Here is a 22,166-nt window from a genome sequence, read left to right on the forward strand (position 1 = left end):
TCTTCCATTTCTGTATTTGTCTCATGGGGAATGTTATTCTGTGCTCCTTAAGGGAAGGGTGGAGACTTCTAAAAAGGGCGTGCATGTCTTTGAAGGGGAGAGGGGAGGAAATGTTGAATATGTGATCACCAGACCAGACTTGAGTCCAGAGCAAGGCAGCGAACAGCCTGCAAAACTCAAAGGCAGGTTAATTGACTTCACAACGATGAATGACAAATGTTTGACTGCAATGAGTATAGATACGTTTTTCTTCACATCTCTTATACGTGACGTTTGACAACATTATGTAGAAAGTCTAGTTTAATGACTGCAATTGTAAATGACTGCTGTGTGTAATTATCTGCAATTACACACATTTTAAATTTACCTTTCTTCAACAGTCTTAGAAATAATTAATTGACTCAATGTTGGAAAAAGAAGCATGGTGTCAACGTTTTGTTTTTTGAGGATAGACGAGAAGAACAACTCATGGGATCATGTAGTGTATGTAAAACTAGGTTCAACTTTGGAAAGGCGCTGTCCAAAGTGTCAGTGTGTTTTACCATGATCGTAATTTGTACCTACTTTTTCTACTGTCTAACCGAATTTTGTGACTCGGCGCCAAGACCAGTTTATGACAGACAATTTCTAAACCGGCACTATAATGTCATGGATGTTATTGATGACAACCTGCGACCATCAGAGCATCTCAGTCAACTCCCCGAAACACCGACTCGATGGAACAGTACAGTCATTTCAACTAGAACCGCTTTAACCGTTGCCGTCAAACAGGTGGAAGGAGTCGGACGGCAAATGTCAGACGGTATCCCCGTGTCCAACACATTTGGCAGTAAAAAGTTCCCTCAAGCCATCATTATTGGTGTGAAAAAAGGTGGAACGCGCGCTCTGCTGGAGTTCCTCCGTATTCACCCGGACTTGAGAGCTGTTGGCGCGGAACCTCACTTTTTTGACAGATTTTTCGATAAAGGACTCGAATGGTACAGGTAAGACCGAAATATCGACCAAAAGGCCTATTGATAAAATGTTTACGTTAAATGCAGGTCGGGTGAATTCGGGTAATCTGGAACATTTTTTGCATGCATTTTCTCATCGGAGCTTCCTGATTAACTAGTGCCCTGACCCTTTCTGTGACACCACACCAATCACATTTTGTGATTTCAGTCATAATATCCATGATAAACCTAGAGTCAAAGTTCTGTGGACTAAACATTGTCATAGCAGGGAAGAAAACGCTTTAGGTGTCCCACATTACCCAATGTCCCAGATTACCCGAATTCACTCTACAATAGCGTAAAAAAAGCAGGTAAAATTACGTTTCAAGACATATAGCCTAACTCGTTGATTTAGGCGAGAGTTGCAAAATGTCATTAAAGATGCTCACCAGCCTACTGCTTAGAGGCACATGCAGCTGTGGACAGCCCAGTCACAGCGGGATGATGAATCGGCAGAGGATGACGGTTGAGATGAGTCTGTTAACCTATAAGGGAAAACCACTCTCCTGTTAAGAAACGGGTGATGGTCCTTGTCCCAAAGGGCCAGTTCATCATCACGACAGCCTTTTCAAAAACTTGCAGGCCAATTTTTTTTTATTTTTTTTATCACACATTAGCATTCAATTCATGGCTACTTATTTAAAATAATGCTCACCATAAGAGGACTAAGACAGTTGGATTTTACCTTGTAATATAATAAAACATATCAGCTGGTAAGAACTCATTCAGATCAATTAATGTAAATGTTTATAGGGACATTGACATGATAAATTGTGGCATATAATATTCTTATTCAGGGACATAGGCCTAGGGAACTGTTCCAGTATTAGGGCCTGATGGATAAAATTATTTGACCAGAACGGTTATTTAGTTGCAATGAAGGCTAATAAAAGGTCTAAGTGAAGGGCTTGAGTACGTGCTGATCATCTCCAGATGGTCTGGAAGCATCTAGACAGTGTGGTTTTGCCTATGAGGTTGTCAAACCTAATGACATGGCATGGGACACTATGTCTAATTTTTTAAGGAAAGTCATGAACATATCTTTCACAAGCTTATAGCTTACATTACAGAGCTTTGAAACTATAGAAAAGACTGAATAGAGAGGCCTTTTTTAATCTGTGAACAATATACTGTTGCTTGAGAAACAACATGGGGAGAGCTCTTGAAGTAAATAATGCAAATTTTATTTAAAATATTAAATCAAGTTTAAATATGATTAAGAGGGAAAGGTATTCTTAACTGTATGTGACATGTGTTCTGCCTTTTTTCTCAATCTTTTTTTGCAGTGTTTTAAGTTAACTTCAAACATAAGGACACATGGAAACATTTTTGCCACTGATAATTTTAGCCTGCTGCTGGTGCTAGACTTGTCCTCCTTCTCTTCTTCCTCTATTCCATTCTTAATCTCTCACTTTTGCTCCACACGCTCTCTCCTCTCCATTTTCCTCTCCTCCCCTTTCTGCCCTCTGTCTCTTTCTCTGTGTCTTCTCTCACTTCTGTTGCTGTTGTTCTCTTTAACCCCATATACCTCTCTCTCTTGTTCCTTCACTCTTTCTCTTACCCTCTTTCAGAATGGTGGATGAAGTGTTTATGTGGAAATGCCTATGGCAGACCTGTTTTTCAGGGGGCAGGGCCCAGGGCTGGGTAGGGTTGTGTACTAGATGTGCTTTAATTGCCAAGCTGCCAAGCAGGTCTCAGAAACTGACTCCATACACACGTACTGCAGCCTACATTACATCAACACAATCACACAAATGTAGCATTGTGATGTTTACAAGCATCTCTTAATCATTGAACAAATAGATACAGGAAGACAACTACAAGTTCAGTATTAATGGTTGATTCATGTATACCGGAATACAATGAAGGAACTATGGAGGGACAAAAAGATGTTGTGGGGAATCTGTTTTGTTTGGATCCATTCGAAGTAACACAAAAAGGTGACAGAAAGTGACAGTTAGGTGCCTGGACGAGCCCATCCATGTGGAACCTTCATGGCCCTCTCCCTTGAGTCACTGTCAGGGAAACACACCTCACAGGAGAGCACACCTGACCTCTTTCTTCTTGACTCACTCTGTTACCAGGGAGGACCTCACACAGACTTCCCGTCTTTCTCTCTCACCTGTCTGTATCTTTCTATCACACACACACACACACACACACACACACACACACACACGCACACGCACACACACACACACACACACATGCACACACACACACACACACACACACACACGTACACACACAGACACAAGAGAGACCCTTACTTTTGCATCTCATTACAGTGCCAGGTTGTTGTTGGGTGCCTCCTCTCCAGTGTGTCAGTTTCCTGCTCTTCTGAATTTCTGATGGCATTCTAGTAAATGGTGGTGAGTCTGCCTACACAAAATGCTTTCTGACTGCTGCATTACTAACTTGTACATAACTTTCATATTACTGTAAGCCTCATGTTTCGTATTGGTCAATTGCCAAGTCACTGTAAAAATAAGGCTTTTGACTGTAAATAGCTTCTAATCAGAACAGTATTTAGCTTCAGTTTTAACTGAGTCTGTTTTTCATGGGATAGGAAGAGACGTGCCCTCTCACGTAAAAATGTTGTTCCGTCAAGGGTGAGAGACCCAGATCCCATGTGCACAGACTTCACACACAGTAAATTGGAGATGTGTGGACTGTTCCAATGGCACTGGCTGTGAAACAAACACTGATCTTCTCAGCTCTGATGTCCTCTTGCTATTATATCTGTTGTCCCATTTCTTCTTTCTCCCACTCTCCCTCCCTTTTCTGTTCGTCTACATGTGTGCATATGAGCTCTTAACAGAGTTAGGGGAAACCCACAGAAACCCTGTCCAAATCAAAAAGGGGATTTAACTATTTTCTGTGTTGTTTCCTGGGTTTAAGTCGACTTAGGAATTAAGCTTTTCATATGGGTTCATGAGAGCCACCACACCAGACAGCACAGGAAAACCACAGGTTTTCGTCGCACAATGGCACAGCTTGTTGTGTTTTGTCACCACAGTATGGGTTAAAGGAACTTGTTTCTTTCTCGGTCAGGTTCCGATGAGTTATAGTAGTCTCATTCGTTTTTCTCAGTTATAGAAGTGTTATCTATTTTTGCAGATAAAAAAAAAAACTAATTTCAAAAAAGGACATTGACATTGCTCAACAATGCAGAACATTACAATTCTACTGCCCTTGTGTCTATGCAATTAGGTTACTTAATACCTAAGGGTACCTAATCATCATACATAAGTAAAATGGTAAACAAAGCAAAAAGCCAAGGCCAACCGGACTCAATGACTACAGACCCGTCGCCCTGACCTCTGTGGTTATGAAGTCTTTTGAGCGCCTTGTGCTGGCACACCTCAAATCCATCACCGACCCTTTCCTGGACCCACTGCAGTTTGCCTACAGAGCCAACAGGTCGGTGGATGACGCCGTTAACATGGCCCTCCACTTCACCCTACAGCACCTGGACTCCCCAGCATCCTACGCCAGGATCCTGTTTGTGGATTTCAGCTCTGCCTTCAACACCATCATCCCCGCCCTGCTTCAGGACAAGCTTTCCCAGCTGAACGTGCCCGACTCCACCTGCAGGTGGATCACAGACTTCCTGTCTGACAGGAAGCAGTGCGTTAAGCTGGGAACACAAGTCTCTGACTCCCGGTCCATCAGCACCGGATCTCCTAAGGGCTGCGTCCTTTCCCCTCTGCTCTTCTCCCTGTACACCAACAGTTGCACCTCCAGTCATCCGTCTGTCAAACTTCTGAAGTTTGCGGACGACACCACCTTCATTGGGCTCATCTCTGACGGGGACGAGTCTGATTATAGGTGGGAAGCTGACAACCTGGTGACTTGGTGCAGCCAGAACAACTTAGAGCTCAATGCTCTTAAAACAGTGGAGATGGTTGTGGACTTCAGGAAGAATACAGCCCCACTCACCCCCATCACCCTGTGCGACTCCCCAGTCAACACTGTGGAGTCCTTCCGCTTCCTGGGCACCATCCTCTCCCAGGACCTCAAGTGGGAACTGAACATCAGCTCCCTCACCAAGAAAGCACAACAGAGGATGTACTTCCTACGGCAGCTGAAGAAATTCAACCTGCCAAAGACAATGATGGTGCACTTCTACACAGCCATCATTGAGTCCATCCTCACCTCTTCCATCACCGTCTGGTACGCTGCTGCCACTGCCAAGGACAAGAGCAGACTGCAGCGTATCATCTGCACTGCTGAGAAGTTGATCGGCTGCCATCTGCCTACCCTCGAGGACCTGCACACCTCGAGGACCCTGAGGCGAGCGAGGAAGATTGTGGCCAACCCCTCCCACCCTGGCCACTCCCTGTTCCAGCTACTCCCCTCCGGCAGAAGGCTGCGGTCCATCAGGACCAAAACCTCACGCCATAAGAACAGTTTCTTTCCATCTGCTACTGGCCTCTTCAACAAGGCCAAGGACTCCCATTGACATTCATTCATTATTTAACCCAGTATCTGATTGCACTATGTTGACCACTCATGATGCTCATTCTTATTCTTACTCTTATTTTTATATACATTTTATTTTATATTAAAATTGTTTTATTCTTAGATTGTTTAGTTCTTAGGAATAGTTAAACTTCTGTACCTTTACTTAATTTAAGATTTGTATATGTTTAGTGTTTGCACCTCCCTGCCACAGTAAATTCCGTATTTGTATAACATACATGGCGAATAAACCAAATTCTGATTCTGATGTGGCCTCTTTCAACTTACTGTACAGTAATAGCCTTTTGCTCCAACAAAACCTCCCCAACCATCTCTCAAATCACAGCAAGAATTTTATTTATCTACAGTAATCCTTGTATTCTCTCGTGGACATTTCATACAGTGTATATACAGCTCTTGAAAATAATGAGACCACTGCACCTTTTTCTTTCTTTCTTTCTTTTCCTTTTTTTTTACCCTTCTGTTCCACACATAAAAAATGTCCTTCTCAACTTTTTTTTAAAGGAAAAAAAGCTGCAGTGGTCTCATTTTTTTTCATAGCTGTACATTTACAGTACATGTCAACACAGAATCTTTCCTTGAGAGATGGCGACGTCATTGAGAGAGCGATGACATGTCACAACAAACAAACATATATTTGCCTATGTGATATTCTTTTGTCCCTCACGGTTTCTGACTTCTGTATCAGATGTTCAATTTAAATCTTTACTTTCAGAAGAAGAAATGTTTATTCTTCACATACACACACCGATAGGCCTGAGGAGAACATTCCCCATGCAGGAATCAAACCCAGGACCTTCTTGCTGTGAGGCAGCTGCAAAGCACCATGGGACACTTCTACTTATACTAGTCCTGAATACAAAATTAGAAATAGGCCTGAAGCTGTTTTGCAATTATTTTGATTCCTGGAGTATGTCCTGGTAAATTATTTAAACAATATTCTCATACTTGGAGTTATGGCATACGTCAGTATTTCAACACACTGTGACCAGGTTGCTACTGAAAATTTATGATAAAACACACACCATGATTAATGGAAAGATCATTGATGCTTTATTTGAGGAAAAACCATGCCAGATCACCAAGTCCTGTTGCTAGGATTTTGACAGCTTGTCAATTGGCTGACCTTCACCCCTGACACCAAAGGCCTCAGTCAATCGGATTGCAATTAAACATCAATATAAATCTTGTCAGGGCAGCTTCAGAAGTGCACAGGCAGATATCAATACTACTAGAAAGATAGACTCTTAAAAAAACAATGATTTTAGTGACATTAAGGAAATTAGAACAACAGGTGAATGTGCTGGAATCTGGTATGATGAAGGATGTACAGTTAGAAAATAACCAACATTGTTATAATCAATTATTAGGGAGCAGGACTGCGTTGCCCGAGAAGGGTCCCTGATTTCCCCTCTTCCTTTTCTCCTACTCCTCTTGTTTTATCTCTCCAATCTCTGATAATATATTCATTTTGAAAAGCAAGAACTGAATTAAAAACATTGATCTGGATGACAGAATATTGATCAGACAAGATTCATTTCTGCCCTATTCATCAACATAACTGCAGATTGATCAGCAAGAATGCTGACACTGTATGACAAACATGAATACATTTCATTCTGTAAATAGGAAATTCTCTGTGTTCCCAGATTCACAGTTATTCCACGTACATTATTTATTGCAGTCAATTGAGGGATTTTTCTCTGGTTTTAGTGCCAGACCTGTACTGGATTTGATTTATTTTACCATTGTAGTATTCCTGCTAGTTTTCAAGCCATTACAGACGATCCTAATACAACATAGAGCATAGTAAATACACCTTTACACGCAAATCTGATTTCCTAAAGGTAAAGGTGATTTTTCACACACCTCATTCTCTCTGGCGTCTTGCCTTCAGCCATCAGGCAAAAGTGGGACCCAAACGCGTTGAGTGATTTTACAGACCAGGAAGTGGTTTGGCTGCGGTGTTCAGCTGCACTGTGTTTTAAAGTGTAACCCCACTTGGGGTTGGGCTTTCTGGCTGCTGTAGTGCCAGGGTATACTCACACCCCATATGGTGGGAATTATAATAATTTGAGGTGCATTGTGGTCCATTGTGGAGCCAATAAAAAACAGAAATTTCAGTCTGGCCATTTTGTGGGGTTCTATAGGAATCAGTTGTAAAAGACGCATGTCAGTGAATAGAAATAATAACCTGACTTCACCAAGCCAAAATGTAATGTTTCGAATGCTTCGTTGTCATGCTTGGTTGCCCTGCCATACCCACAAGAATAATGTTAGGTTAAAAATGACAAATGTTCAATTGAAACATTGCAATTAACCATTAAATAGGAAGGCCAACTGATTTGTCACACATACTCACTGTTCAAAGTTTTAAATTAGTTCTATATTGAGAGTAATATAACTAATTATATCAGCAGGCAGCAACAGTTTCTGAAGAGAAATTAGATTTGGTGAGTATATCACTAACATGCTTTTGACAAATAGCCTCCTCAGTATTACTATAGTTTGAAAAGAAATTGTACATCTTCCATGCTTCTAAATGTTGAATCCATTACTGGTCCTTCAAAATGTCTTCTTGGGAATTTTGTGAAGACTCCTAATTATGATTGGCCACTTTTACGATAGTCGGTAATTAGCCTGTTGTGTTTCATCTCTCTAATAATGTCAGGAATATCTGTGTGTGTGTGTATGTCTGGGTATGTATGTATTTTTAATTGGATTTTAGAGCAGTGAGTTTCCCACAATAATCTTGAGAACCATGCTCACCTCGCACCATACGCTTCATTAGCGCATGCATTAGGAGGCTGTATCAGAGGCTGTAATTCACAATGAAATTGTAAGGCTGGGTGTTACCCTGCCCCCACCTTTCATATGCTAAAATCTGGAGTTGCTGGCTGGAGTCTCTGCTTGATGGGTCTCACACCTCATTGTGTAACTTACTGTAATTGTGTGTTTTATCTTTCATCACCGACTGCATCATGGGCACTGCACTAGTCTCAATAAAGAGGGACCAGCACACACACAAACAGTGCCCATGGTATCAGCCTTCCACTGCAGTGTCCAGTGCACTACAGACCCACTGCTAAGGGAATAATCAGTCACAACTTTCAAAAGTATCATGCACAGGAACAGCTTTTGAATCTGTGGGTGGTGCCAGCATCCTTGTCACTCCTGTGGTTGCCCATGGAGATCCTATCGTACCACTTCCGTTTCCTGTTTTGGTTTGGAGGGTTGGATGGGTGTAGGAAATCTAGTCTGGTACCCACACTGTGGGCTATCTGCTTTCAAGTCTGAAGTCTGACAAAACACAGTCCCAGTGTTTGACTCTGCACTGATGAGAGACTTCAGAAGGGGGATTGCAGGGGTGAAGAACGTAAGTGTCATTCCAAACATGGGACAACAGCTACCCAGCTAAATCTGTTTCCATAGCTTCACTTCTGTGGGTTCAGTTCTCTGACTATTGAGGAATGCTGATTGTTACTTGGCTAGTGCTGGTGCTCTATCACACAACCCATCCTGAGGCCATAGTCAAGCCTGTACTGTACACGTCTGGGCGGCCATTACACTCTGGCGCCATGGCTGGGGCCCTCGTCTCTGACTTGTCAACTAAGCTGTCCCCTTAAGACACAGACCCGGGTAGACAGGACATCTGCATGGTGGGTCATGGCGCTCTATTCACCCAAATATTGTTTTAAGTCTATATTGTCTGTGTTTCAATATGTCAGTTACTGACTGAAATTGATACATCAGTGTTGGTGTGAACTGTTGGTGTGCTCGCTCACTCATGCAGTAGCTAACTCGCAATGACTTCCCCGTACTGAGGTCTCTATAAAGTAGCATCTTACCTATTGTACACATTAATGGTTTCTCACTACAAATCCTTCCATTGTCAATGTAAAATTACTTTTCATGTTTTTAAGAAAGAAAAAAAAGTGTTTTCCCACTAAGTCAGCCTGACAGGCTCTCCGTTCCCCTTAGGCTGTTTCAGGCAGCCTTTGTGCAAATTCCTGCTGGGAATTTCGTTTTTTTTCTCCAGCTTGTTGTTTGTTCCCCTGCCTCTTTTACAAGCCTTATTTTCAGTCGCCTCTTTAATTAGATCTCACAGAAGACTGTACTTCCCACAGAGTCAGACTCCTGCAGATACGAGCACTACACGGTTCTTCTCAAAAGTAAAAAAAAGAATCTTCCACTTTCTAGAAGAAGAGATCTGAAAGAGTATGGTTATTGCTCTTGCTCATGGAACTGTAGTTTGAGAAAGAGCAGTTGATGTTATGCATCTTCATGTAGTGTTGCAAATATCTACAGTGATGAAAATGAGGTAAAACAGTTAAATGTGAAACACAGGTTTAGTGCAGTCGAGTAGGCTTGCTTGGCTCCAGCCATAAAAATCTCACAACATCCTGACCTGTGGGGGGTAGGCTATGCTTTGACCTAAATTGGTTACTACATATTACTCATATAATCAGTAGCACATCACCTCAATAAGAACAAAGAACTTCTTCCTGTACACAGTGGCGAATTTCAAGTTTGAGTGCCCTGTCAGCAAAACAAGCCTGCTCTGAGTTGTTTCCTGGGGCACATGCTGTTGTAGAAGAGGGGAACGTGGACCTTGTGTTGTGTTTTTTTAGCTCATGAACAAGTTGTTGCTATGAAATTGGGTCAGTCATGCCAATATAACACATTTTGAACTTATCAATATACTGTAGGGCTACAGAATCAAATTTACCGACGGTTCTTAAAAAAAGAACCTACGTCCTTTGGTTTAACAACTTTCCACTTGTGAAAACTTTTTAAAACATAAGCTTTTCATGTCATAAAATCGTGTTTTTTAACTCATTCATGTAATTACAGAGGACACTGAGACAGAGATTACATTTACATTTAGTCATTTAGTTTGCCTAGTTATGAGGCAGAGATGAGGCAGGGAGAACTGCTGAAAGCCACATGGCATTAACTATTTATGAGTAAGGCAGGGAGAACTTCTGGTCAATTACAGCTGTGACAAACCTCACGTCTGAGGGAGGGTGACCCCCATAAGTCACAAAAAGCTGATTTGGTTTCTACCAAACATTAACACCTCCATTAGCTAAGATCTGTTTAGCACCACTGGCATGGAGAGCCAGACTCATTGATCTTGAGAAGGACTGGGACAGACGGGATGTGGTATCAGTTACCAGTTGTATAGTGCAGTTGAAATGAAAATAAATTAACGCAGAATTTAGATGTGGTTCATGTTAGCACCCTACTTGATTAGAGTTATTCTGGGTTAGTTTTCATAATTGTAAAACAAACTAGTAATTATAGATAGATCTCCCTCAATGCACAGCCATTAACTACAATGTGATGTTTATATATTGGCGGAGCTAGTTCTGGCATGGCACTCGGGCAGAGCATCACATCATCAGTTGATGTCACTCAGGCAATCAACTGCAGGTGTTCTAATTGAAGGTTGTCTCATTTATAAACGTTGTGTACGCACAAAATGGGGCTGGAAATGTGCGTACGCCACTTCCCACGCAAAAGTTGTGATTTATACAAAACAAACTTGACGGGAGAATGTGCGGTCCTCCACGCAAACTCTGACCCATCCGCAGGCCTACGCACATTTTGGAGACAGTGGGAATTGGCGATGCAGATGACCGTATGTAGTCAGACTGCAGAAAGTAAATGTGGGAAGAACGGTAATATTTATATATTTTGTTTTCCTCACACACGCTTTTTTCACTCAATTTCATCATTATCATGAAGATTACATCCAGCAGTGATATTTGCGCTTGTACTGAGTGATAATTGTTCCATAAACACCTTGTACAATCCAACTCAAATTTTAAATCAAAATTCAGTGCAGGAGGGGGAGATACCTAGCCTGGTCCTAACGCTCCAATGACAATGGATCGCTCCATTGACAAGCGTTAACTTCCTTGAAGGCGGGTACTCTGTTAAAGTTTAAAACTATTGGATCTGCCCAGAGCCACTCTGATCTGCTAGCGTTCGCCTTAGCCAACTCATTCACCACGGAGCTAGCTGCCGTAGCTGGAAAATCAAACTTTTCCCGAACCCCGTGGGGAGGAGGGCCACAACATCATGGCCACCAACAAAACTCAGCAAGGATTGTTCTTGCTCCGGCTTTAACTTATGGATATTTGGCAGCGTTGCCACAACCGCAGAATAGCTTCGCTCGCATCTTTCTCCGCCGCCATTACTGAACTACAACTCAAACTAGTGCACGACATCAACGTCATCGTTCTCAGCCACTCCCTCTGTTCGCTGATTGGACCTACAAAAAAATTGTTTCTGAAAACCGACTGATGCACTGAAATCCCAGACCTAGTACAGAAGCAAAATCCAAATTGAGCGGAAGTACGTAGGAGGGCAGAGCCAGGCTAGGAGATGCCCCGACTGCATGGAATACAGGATAACATCAGTGGTGTAGTGGTAAAAATAGAGGTGGGTAAACTATGAATTGTATTATTTATTTATTTACAGGGTCGTCAAGCACCCTTGATCTTACTCTGTACTTGAGGCCTTTTGCGGGCATCTGTGGGAGTGGAACCACTCGATGGTCTCTTCAAAAATCGGCTGATATCCATGGCTAATTAATCCATTCCGAACAGGCAGACTAATCCACAACGTGTATGTGTTTACATACTTCGTGGATCCTGATTGGTGTCGCCGCCGCAGCCGCAGCCGCAACGCATTGATTGGAGGGTCACAGACCATACAGCGCAGATGAAATGATTCAGACTACAGCGTTTATATATTAAACAATATGAAATGTAGTCTTTGGTGTTTTAAAATTACACCAAATTTATTTCGGATTATTCCAACGGCAGAATACGAGGCGCAGGGAACTTAGATGTGCGTAAACGCGCATAAACGCTATTTAGAGGTGGATAAACGCAATTTCTGCAATTTGGAGGTGGATCTACGCTATTTCCGAATTTCGGGAGGTGCGTAAACGGCGTTTACGTGCGTTTAGCCCCCACTACATCCCTGGATAACATCACATATCCTAAACTGTATCCATAACTGTCACGGAGCGCACGGCGACGGTGCGCCGGTCTGCGTCACCGGAGTTCTAGTGCGCACCTGTTTTATGTTGGGACTAATTAGGACGGCTATATAAGCCGAGATGTTTCCCACTTCGTTGTGGAGTCTTATTCTTTCATGTTATGGCCGTGTGGCGTCGGACCTTTGTTTCCTGACCTTTGTTTTTGTTAAACCTTGTTTATTCCAAGTAAAGACCTCGTGCGCTTTCGTCCCAAAGACGCTGACTCCTTGTCTGCTTTACCACAATAACTGCTAAACACAGTGTAGCATTTGGACCCCCCCCCCCCCCATGTCTAAACCATGGTTACGCCCTTGGTAGCCTATAACTAAATATGTTTATTTAATACTGTGCATATATCATATGTCAAAAACTGGAAATACAGCCGTTAAGCTACCGTGCAATTGCTACACTATACGTCCTCGTTATCAGTCCAAACTTTAATACTATTCATAACAAACCCAGCATGAAGAAACGTGTGTTTACGGATACGCTTTTGTTTTCAAATTGTTACCCCGCATTTGCTTTTTTATTTATTGGTGATCCCGCTGCTGTGGCCTAATGTGTTTTTTCGCTCCTCCACCTCGCCTACAAGTATTTTAATGTCAGTGTCTGAGAAGTTGTGCCTTTTCGTTCTTTTCCCTCCTGATACTGGATTAGCATTCATGAGGTGCTTTGCATTGACCATTTATGGTTAGAAACGGGCGTACGCACACTTGTGGGTAATCTGTGATTTATAAAGGAAACATTGCTTACAGGTGTGCGTACGCACGGTTTTATAAATCAGATTTATTTTTGGCGTACCCATTTTAGGCCTTTGGGCGTACAGTCTCATTTATAAAACTGTGCGTAGGATTCTTACTAAAAGTGTACGTACGCCCAAAAGCCTAAAATGGCGTACGCACAAAAAAAATCTGATTTATAAAACCGTGCCTACGCACACCTGTACGCAATGTTCCCTTTATAAATCACAGATTACCCACAAGTGTGCGTATGTGAATCAGCATTGTACCCCGCCCTGAACACGCCCATTTTTTACCATAAATAGTCAATGCAAAGCACCTCATGAATGCTAATCTAGTATCTCATCATGACCCTGGCATGCGATTGTTCTTTACGGTGAATCATAGCGCATGACAACTCCTCAGACACTGTTAGCCTATTGGTGGAGCCCGAAAACTCTGAAAATGTGGTGGCCGGTAGATCACCAATTACAAAAACTGCGAGTGGCGTCAACTGTTAACTGTACAGTGATACCGCGAGTCGAGATACAATTTGAAAACAAAAGCGTTTTGTTATGAACAGTAATCTATTAAAGTCTGGACTGATGACGTGGAGTGTAGCGATTGCACGGGAGCTTAACGACTGTTTTTCCAGTTTTTGACATATGATGATATATGCACAGTATTAAATAAACATATTTAGTTATACACTGTATTCTGCAGTTATTTAAAGGTAGGATATGTGATGTTATCTGCATTCCATGCAGTCGGGCATTTCCCCCTCCTGCACTCCGGTAGTGGACAATATGATGGTGAGACATACAGCGCTGAATTTTGATTTAAAATTTGAGTTGATTGTACAAGGTGTTTATGGAACAATTATCGCTCAGTACAAGCTAAAATAATACTGCTGGATTAAATCTTCATGATAATGATGAAATCGAGTGAAAAAAGGGTGTGAGGAAAACAAAATATATAAATATTACGAGTAATCGTTCTTCCCACATTTACTTTCTGCAGTCTGACTACAGTACGGTCATCTGCGTCGCCAATTCCAACTGTTTCCAAAATGTGCGTAGGCCTACGGGAGGGTCAGAGTTTGCATGGAGGACCGCACATTCTCCCGTCAAGTTTGTTTTTTATAAATCACAACCTTTGCGTGGAAAGTGGCGTACGCACATTTTCAGACCCGTTTTGTGCGTACGCAAGCTTTATAAATGAGACCCCAGGTCTGTTTAGGTTCTCCAGGAGCCAGAGGGTAGAACACAGTTATCGTTCCACAGTGCAGGGATAGGAGGGGGGTAGTGAGGGGGGAGACGGCCGGAAGTCTTAAGGAAATTGCTGTAAAGTGGTTCTAGTGGTTTTGTGGCTTTGACTCATCAGATCCATATTGACTATGCGGCCTCCCATTTTGCCTGGCTTAAAACCAGATTGGGAGGGACCAGTCCTGGTTCATAAACATTCTATATGGTGTTTTAATTGCATGTATTTTGAGAGAGGTTGTTTTTAGGTATACAATGCAATTATTCTTTTGGAGGCCTAAAAGGACTTTGAGGGGTCTATTTTATTTGTGTTCAAATCTTGACCTGTGCTGGAAAGTATACGTGCTGTAAAAAGAAATAGCCGACCATATTAACAAGCAGGCCTAATGTGTAACATCATTTTGTCAACAGGTGAAAATATTAAGCTACATTGCCATAGTGCAGATGACTCATGTTCCTCTATGTCTCTGACAGAAACCTCATGCCGAGGACTCTGGAGGGCCAGATCACCATGGAGAAGACCCCCAGCTACTTTGTCACCAAGGAAGCTCCACGCCGTGTGTGTGCCATGAACTGCAGGACCAAGCTCATTGTTGTCGTCAGGGACCCTGTGACCCGGGCTGTGTCTGACTATACCCAGACCCTATCGAAGAACCCAGGCCTGCCCACCTTCCAAAACTTGGCCCTTAAAAACGCTTCAGGCCTCATTGACACATCTTGGAGTGCCGTACACATTGGCCTGTATGCAAAACACCTAGAGAACTGGCTCCAGCACTTTCCCCTCTCCCACTTCCTGTTTGTCAGTGGTGAACGGCTGGTGTCAGACCCAGCTGGAGAGATGGGCCGTGTCCAAGATTTCCTGGGTTTGAAAAGGGTGGTGAGCGACAAGCACTTCTATTTCAACCAGACTAAGGGCTTCCCCTGCCTGAAAAAGCCAGAGGGCAGTAATAGGCCACGCTGCCTGGGGAAATCCAAGGGGCGCCCCCACCCCCAGATTCCCCTGGATGTACTGCAAAAGCTCAGGCACTTTTACCGGCCGTTCAACCTGCAATTCTACCAGATTACTGGACAGGACTTTGGCTGGGACTCGTGACTGTTTGTGACATAATAACAGATTAAAATGCGAAAGCCACAGTACAGAAAACTCTTGCATGGGGTGCCTGTCAGCATGACAGACAGCTAGCATTCTCAGGGAAGGAGAATGTGAGGGAAGTAGGTCAGCTACTGAAGCCATCATCCTAGGTAAATTTCCGTTCAGTGGTGCTAGAGGAACATGGAGCCACAGCCATGACATCAGGTCTTTCTGGAATCGAAGGGTAGAAACTAAACTGCTACGATTTCCATTTTGTCCAAGAAGATGTACAGGAAACATTCACCTCAAAGAGCTTAGCAACTGGTAATACTATGCCTCCATATTGAAATTGTATGTTGTCCCAATGTGGATGATCAAAAAAGTGACAGTTATATTAAGCAGGGAAAAATACATACCTTATTGACTTGTTCACTTTTTCTACTTGTTCACAGTAGATTTATTATATGCCTATAACCAAATTAGCATGTGTGTGTGAAAGACATGTAAATAGTTTATTTATTGCAGTGTATGTGAATTTACAGTAAGTTAATGATGTTTGATATTACAAAGTAAAACCTGATTATCTTTGACGTTTGAGGATATTTCCTTGAACATGGTCATTGACAATGATTTCCTCCTGAAAGAAAAATTGTTTTCAGTGAAAAGTTTTATGTAAATTCTCAAACTCAAGTGTAAAAAATGTGTTTCTTCCTTGTCGGTTATATAACACTTTTCACAACCTTATACCATATCGGTGCATGGGTATATCTTGCTTTAAAAGCATTTTTTTTCTGGACAGATTATATTGTATGTCATGAGTAATTTATATATCATCAAGACACATTTTAAGTTAAAAAATGATAATATGCTGTTAGCAGGAATTCTGTATAGGACCAGTGATACCTCTCTTGAGAAACTGTAACTCAGACCAACAACAATCATGTGAGACCCAGACTGATGTCTATGTAATTTACACATTAGTCTATCGGATGTCAATGCAACATGAGAGAATCTATATACTGACAATACCAGCTAGGTAATTTCACACATTGAATACAATTTCTCTGTGTTGAACCATGGAAAATATGTATATGGGGAATAAACAATATTATTGTATATAACAAGACTGATGTGTTGTTTAGATTTTTTACAAAAGCTTTACTTGAATGACCAAATTGCGTCACCCCAAGAATGTCATGGGCCGTCACCCTTACGGTCAACCCCTCTGTTTCAGGCTGCCACTCACTAGAGAAAACTATCTTTCCCAGGCGATAATTGGTGAGGTGTTGCGGTAGTCAACTGCCAAATTAAATACTTTTGGGCCTCCCTATTCTTGAGCCAAGCACCAACTAAATAGTTTACATTTATGCATTTAGCAGACGCTAGTTCTTGGCCAGGGTGTCCTTTATTAAAATGCTGAGCCATACAACCTATACAGGAGGAGAAAAGATTTCCAGAGTAGTTTGGGGTGTCGAAAATTGTGGTTTGTTAGTTGTTTTACCATGAAGTTGTTTACCATGAAGGTCCTCCACTGGCATTTTTTTCACCAGTCTCTTTCTGTTAGGTTTCAGTAATGTGTTATATACTGTATTGCTGGATGAGAGACTACTGCTCTTCCACACTCCAAGAACACCTATAACCACTAGAACTAATACCGTCTGCTCGTTTGAGTTTTAAGTAATTTCAGTGTTTATCTTTGATGAACTCTGTGAACTTTGGAGTAGACTTAAGTTCAGTCAATTGTTATGTGAAGATGGCACCACACGCCAGGAGTCTTTTGCCCATGCAGACTTGAAGCAGACTCTCTCTGCTTTCATACTGTGCCATATACACAGTAAAAATGAATGGATGGAGCATACTGTTCCTGACTGCTCCACTGTTCAGACTTGAGAGTTTCAAATAGCAAATAGAGAAATCTCACCAAGTCTCTCTCTTTCTCTCTCTCCCTGTCTCCCTCCCTGTCTCTCTCCCTCTCTCTCTTCCTCCACATAGTGAGACCACATGTGCAGTCTGAGCCCTGTGTGCGCTGTGGCCTTTAATTATGAAATATGTCAGCTAACTTAGAAAGCCCCCCTTCTTCCCCTGGAATTAGCAGCACTTCTCTCTTTCATGCACTAGTCTCAGACGGGAGGAACACACATCTGTTCCGGGTGAACAATTTTTTAAAAGGAACCCGCTTCTTCACTGAAATACACTGTGCTGCATTCCAAGTCTTTGTGTTTCGTAACAGTATGCAATGTACAGTATGATGTGTGTGTGCGCACGTGCGTGCATGTGTGTAGTGTGTGTGTGTGTGTGTGTATGTGTGTGTGTGATTGCATGTACAGTATGTAAAAGAGTGCTGATACTGAGGCCAGCCCATGTTGGGTAACCGGTTGCCTTGGCACTCATCATCACCTCCACCCAGTATTCCTGTCACAGTCCCCCTCCTTTTATACGTCTGGCCACATCATATTAGTGGGCCTCACTATACCATTTTAATGTCCTTGGCTCACTTCATATGTGCCAACTTTAATGGCACTTTATTTAGTTGTTGTGCTGATAGCTGCCTATTCCCTGTGCCAGCCCAGTGGTAAGCGTTCAAGATAACTTATTTCTCATTCTACCATCTGGAAGAAGTATTACTTAGAGTACCAGATTAAAACCGTAAACTTTATTAAATCAGCAGGACATTTATCATAGGCTACTAGCTTTATTAAACACCATACAGTAGATGTAAACATGATTTGCATTAATAGAGTGAACAAGATTTTTTTGTAATTTACAAGACAAAAGGTAAAAAGGGAATTTGACAATCTATGCTGTACATACAACCAATTAATTTAAGTTTGGATTTCATACCTTTGATTTCAGTGCCTGTAAGTATCCTACAATGTAGTAGTGAACAGACATGGGCATTTAACACTTCTCTGTTATAGACCAACAACAGTGGACAGGAGGAAACACACATTGTAGTTTAGTTTACTGCCCCATTTTCAAGCCTGCAGGAGTTCTGATTCAAACATGTTTGCTGGCTTTACATGGAAAACTGAAAAAATCTCTTTGGTTCTTAAAACGAATAAAATATTCAGAATCAAATCAGTTTGGTTAAATGGATGTGAATAGCATGAACTATCTACATCGTCAACTGCACTGGTAGAAAAACATCCAGCCAACTCCTTCAAGTCAAATTACAGGTTTATAAACCTTTACATCTTCCGTTCCCAATGAGACAATTTGTTTTGGCTCTGCTGGTATGCGTCTTGCAAGGATCTGAGCCCACAGTTTGATGCATGCATTCAATTCCTATTGAGGATTTCTTTGCCCTTATGAAAATCGCAGAATGTGGATTGGGTTACATCCTCTATAACTATGTGAGATTAGCTGTGATGAGGGACGTTTATATTTTGCCTATGGAAGGGACAGGTTTTTTTTTCATTTGGGCATATGGAGGTCTAATCAAAAACACTGGAGGGATGAACCACATTTAGAACTGTCGTTGGAAAAGGGCTGATTTGTACACACCAGATAAAAAGGATTACAGTGTAAAAGTGGTTTCCCTTTGAGGACCCTTAAATGAAGACAGTCCATAGAGGACTCATTTTCCACCCTGACCGCAGTCTCTCCAGCTCAGAGAAGAAATGCCAGAGTTTCTTCATCTTTGTGGTTTAGGGTCCCACTGTATGTTGTTAAAGAACTGACTCCAGCTTTAATTGTTCAGAGTAATTAGGGCCAGTTTAATTCCAATAGCCATGGTGACTTTATGTCCAGTTAAGAAAAGTTTCATTTAATGTGACATTTTCAATAGGCTTTTAAAACCCTTTGGTAAACCATTTAACATCCAAAATACCATAGTCACTTACAATTTGCATGATTGGAAAACTTGAACAATTACAATTTATAGACTGGCTTACACCCAAAGCTGGCAACATGTAGACAACATTATTGTTGCCAACTGGATCTCCTTGTTTAAGAAACTAGTGCACAGTGCCCGTGATGCAGTTGATGATTAAGATGTCGTCGACACACACACACACACACAGATTCCTGGAACTATAGATAGATAGTGCACAGTGCCCGTGATAGGTGACACACACTGTCACGGATCCTCCTCTTGCACCCCTCAGACGGTCTAGTTCCCCAGAATACTGAGGACAGCGGAGGAACGTGGACCGACTCACACCTCATTGTTGCACACACCTGCACCTCATTACCAATTACATACAGTATTTAAACCCTATTCAGACCAGGCACAGTTGTGGGTAATTGTCTTTTTGCTACTCTATCGCTATTCTAGGTATCCTGAACAACTATTGTATTGTGTAAATGTACTACGGATTATAAGTAAAGTCTACACTTCACCTGCCCTTGTCTCCTCGTTCATACCTTCCAAGGATAAGTGTCTCGTGACACACACAGATTCCTGGAATTATAGATGGGTTACAGTTCTCATGATGCCGTTGGTGAGTCGTATGTCCCTTGTGCTATGCTGTGCTGAAAATTGTCTTGTATTTTCTGTATCCCATTCACACAAATAAGACACCGACAACTGACAGAGAAGACTATATTTGTGATTGGTTACGTGAACGTAGTATGTGTAGAACTGAGTTCTATCCATAAACACCGTTCTCAAGCTAATCGTTAAACAATTGTTGCCCTAAAATTCCACTATAAAACTAACACAGACAGGCAGACACACACACACAGCGAGAGATTTCTCACATTGTAGTATAGATTATCAAATGTTTCCATACAGTACTTAATACTTTTGTAAGAAACATTCAGAAACGTATAAGAAGTTAATGTGTAGATCTTAACATTAACTTGTTAAGTTTTCTCTTATATACTGTATATATAAGAATAGCTTATTTGCCATCACTCACACTCAGGTGTGGAAGCTAAATGGCGGTATGCACACCTGGCCAATAGGCCTCGTTCCATATCAGTTGCCAAGGACCCCGTTATGCATTCCATAACACACTTCTATATCAGCCTCTTGGTATAGCTTTGCCATGCCCATATAAAGCACTAATTGGATCTTGATTTCTTCCATGGTTTTATTAAACCCTAACCACCCACTTATTAATTATTTTATGATGGATTGACTTGAATACAGAGTAACTACTTGCATGTGTGGGGATCACCCAGTCATAGATTGTCACAAATTAGAACATTTCAGGAGGCAAATGTTTTCTCACATACACATACACACATGCAATACTTTTTCCTACAAATCCCAATCAGCATATAAAATACGACTTATTAATTTTGGGGGGTTGCTGGCAATATGAACACAGTATGCCTCCCCAGTGTTGTGATGGGATAAGATAGTCACTCCTCCTAGACTCAGTATTTCCACAGACTGGGGCCTGCTGTGGTTTCTCCAGAGGATAGCTCAGGCTCACCACAGCTCAATTTGGTAATACACAACACGCAACTAAGAGTATCAGGAATGGTCATTCTCTAAACATACACATTCAATTCCTAGATTCTCTATAGCCTAGTGTTTCAATATATTTCCACGTCAAAAGTCGAATTTGAAGTCGCTGTTTTGAAGTTCAGTCTGTTTTAGACAGGTAAGCATTTAGTTTATTTATATATTTTTGATTTGATTTTTGATTTTATTCGGATCCCCATTAGCTGATGCCAAAGACACCAGCTACTCTTCCTCGGGTCCACACAAGAAAACAACGTACCAAAAAACAGATAAAAAAGGAAAAGCATATAACAAAGAAGAAATCAACATACAAACAACAGATAAAGGAAAAGGAAAAAAAACATATAGCAAAAAAGAAATCAACATACAAACACCAGATTAAAAAAAATACAAAAAAGACTAAATAACCTAACCATAAACACACAAAGACAACAGATTATATATAGATTATATATATACAGCTTTAAATAAATAAAAACATCTGTTAATGTGAATAGCTAAGCGATTAAAAGATTATCTGATTTCCGAAAGGCAAAAAGTTGATAAAAGACAGATGATTCATATTCTAAGCAAGAATACTTTTTACTTCCATCTTTTACAGTTTTAAAATAACAAAAAAGATAAAGGGCCCTTATTTTATTGAATCCATTTTTCCCTCTACTTGTGAAATATTCCCCGTGCCTCTGGTGGCAACACAAGACCAAAGCATGATTGATCAACGCCGGTACTTAACAGTTGGACAGGTGTTCTTTTCATGAAATTCTGCACCCCTTTTTCTCCAAATATACATTTAGTCATTTTTTTTTTTTACATTTAGTCATTTAACAGACGCTCTTATCCAGAGCGACATTCACAGGGCAAGTATGGTGAAGTGCCTTGCCCAAGGACACAACGTCATTTTTCACAGCCAGGAATCGAACCAACAACCTTCTGATTAATGGCCCAACTCCCTAACCGCTCAGCCATCTGACCCCCCCATACCTTTGCTCATTGCGTCCAAAAAGTTATTTTAACTTCATCGGTCCACAGGACTTGTTTCCAAAATGCATCAGGCCTGTTTCGATGTTCCTTTGCAAACTTCTGACCTAGAACTTTGTGGTGAAGACACTGTAAAGGTTTACTTCTGATGACTCTTCTATGAAGGTCATATTTGTGCAGGTGTCGCT

At 41.5% G+C, this 22,166-nt stretch overlaps 1 protein-coding gene across 1 annotated transcript; it reads left to right on the forward strand.

Moving 5' to 3' along the window:
* The first annotated feature begins 343 nt into the window (after positions 1 to 343).
* Positions 344 to 16,691, forward strand: LOC134012670 (heparan sulfate glucosamine 3-O-sulfotransferase 6-like). Its single transcript, XM_062452210.1, has 2 exons — positions 344 to 983; positions 14,987 to 16,691. Exons 1-2 carry the CDS (start codon positions 469 to 471, stop codon positions 15,603 to 15,605), a joined length of 1,134 nt encoding a protein of 377 aa, XP_062308194.1. The 5' UTR covers positions 344 to 468; the 3' UTR covers positions 15,606 to 16,691.
* The last annotated feature ends 5,475 nt before the right edge of the window (positions 16,692 to 22,166 follow it).

Source organism: Osmerus eperlanus, chromosome 2 (genome assembly GCF_963692335.1).
Source record: "Osmerus eperlanus chromosome 2, fOsmEpe2.1, whole genome shotgun sequence".
NCBI classification, from domain to species: domain Eukaryota; kingdom Metazoa; phylum Chordata; class Actinopteri; order Osmeriformes; family Osmeridae; genus Osmerus; species Osmerus eperlanus.

Coding starts and splice junctions, on each gene's coding strand:
- LOC134012670 (XM_062452210.1), top strand. CDS start 469: ATGGGATCATGTAGTGTATGTAAAACTAGGTTCAACTTTGGAAAGGCG. Junction 984..14,986: donor AAAGGACTCGAATGGTACAG/GTAAGACCGAAA, acceptor TGTCTCTGACAG/AAACCTCATGCCGAGGACTC.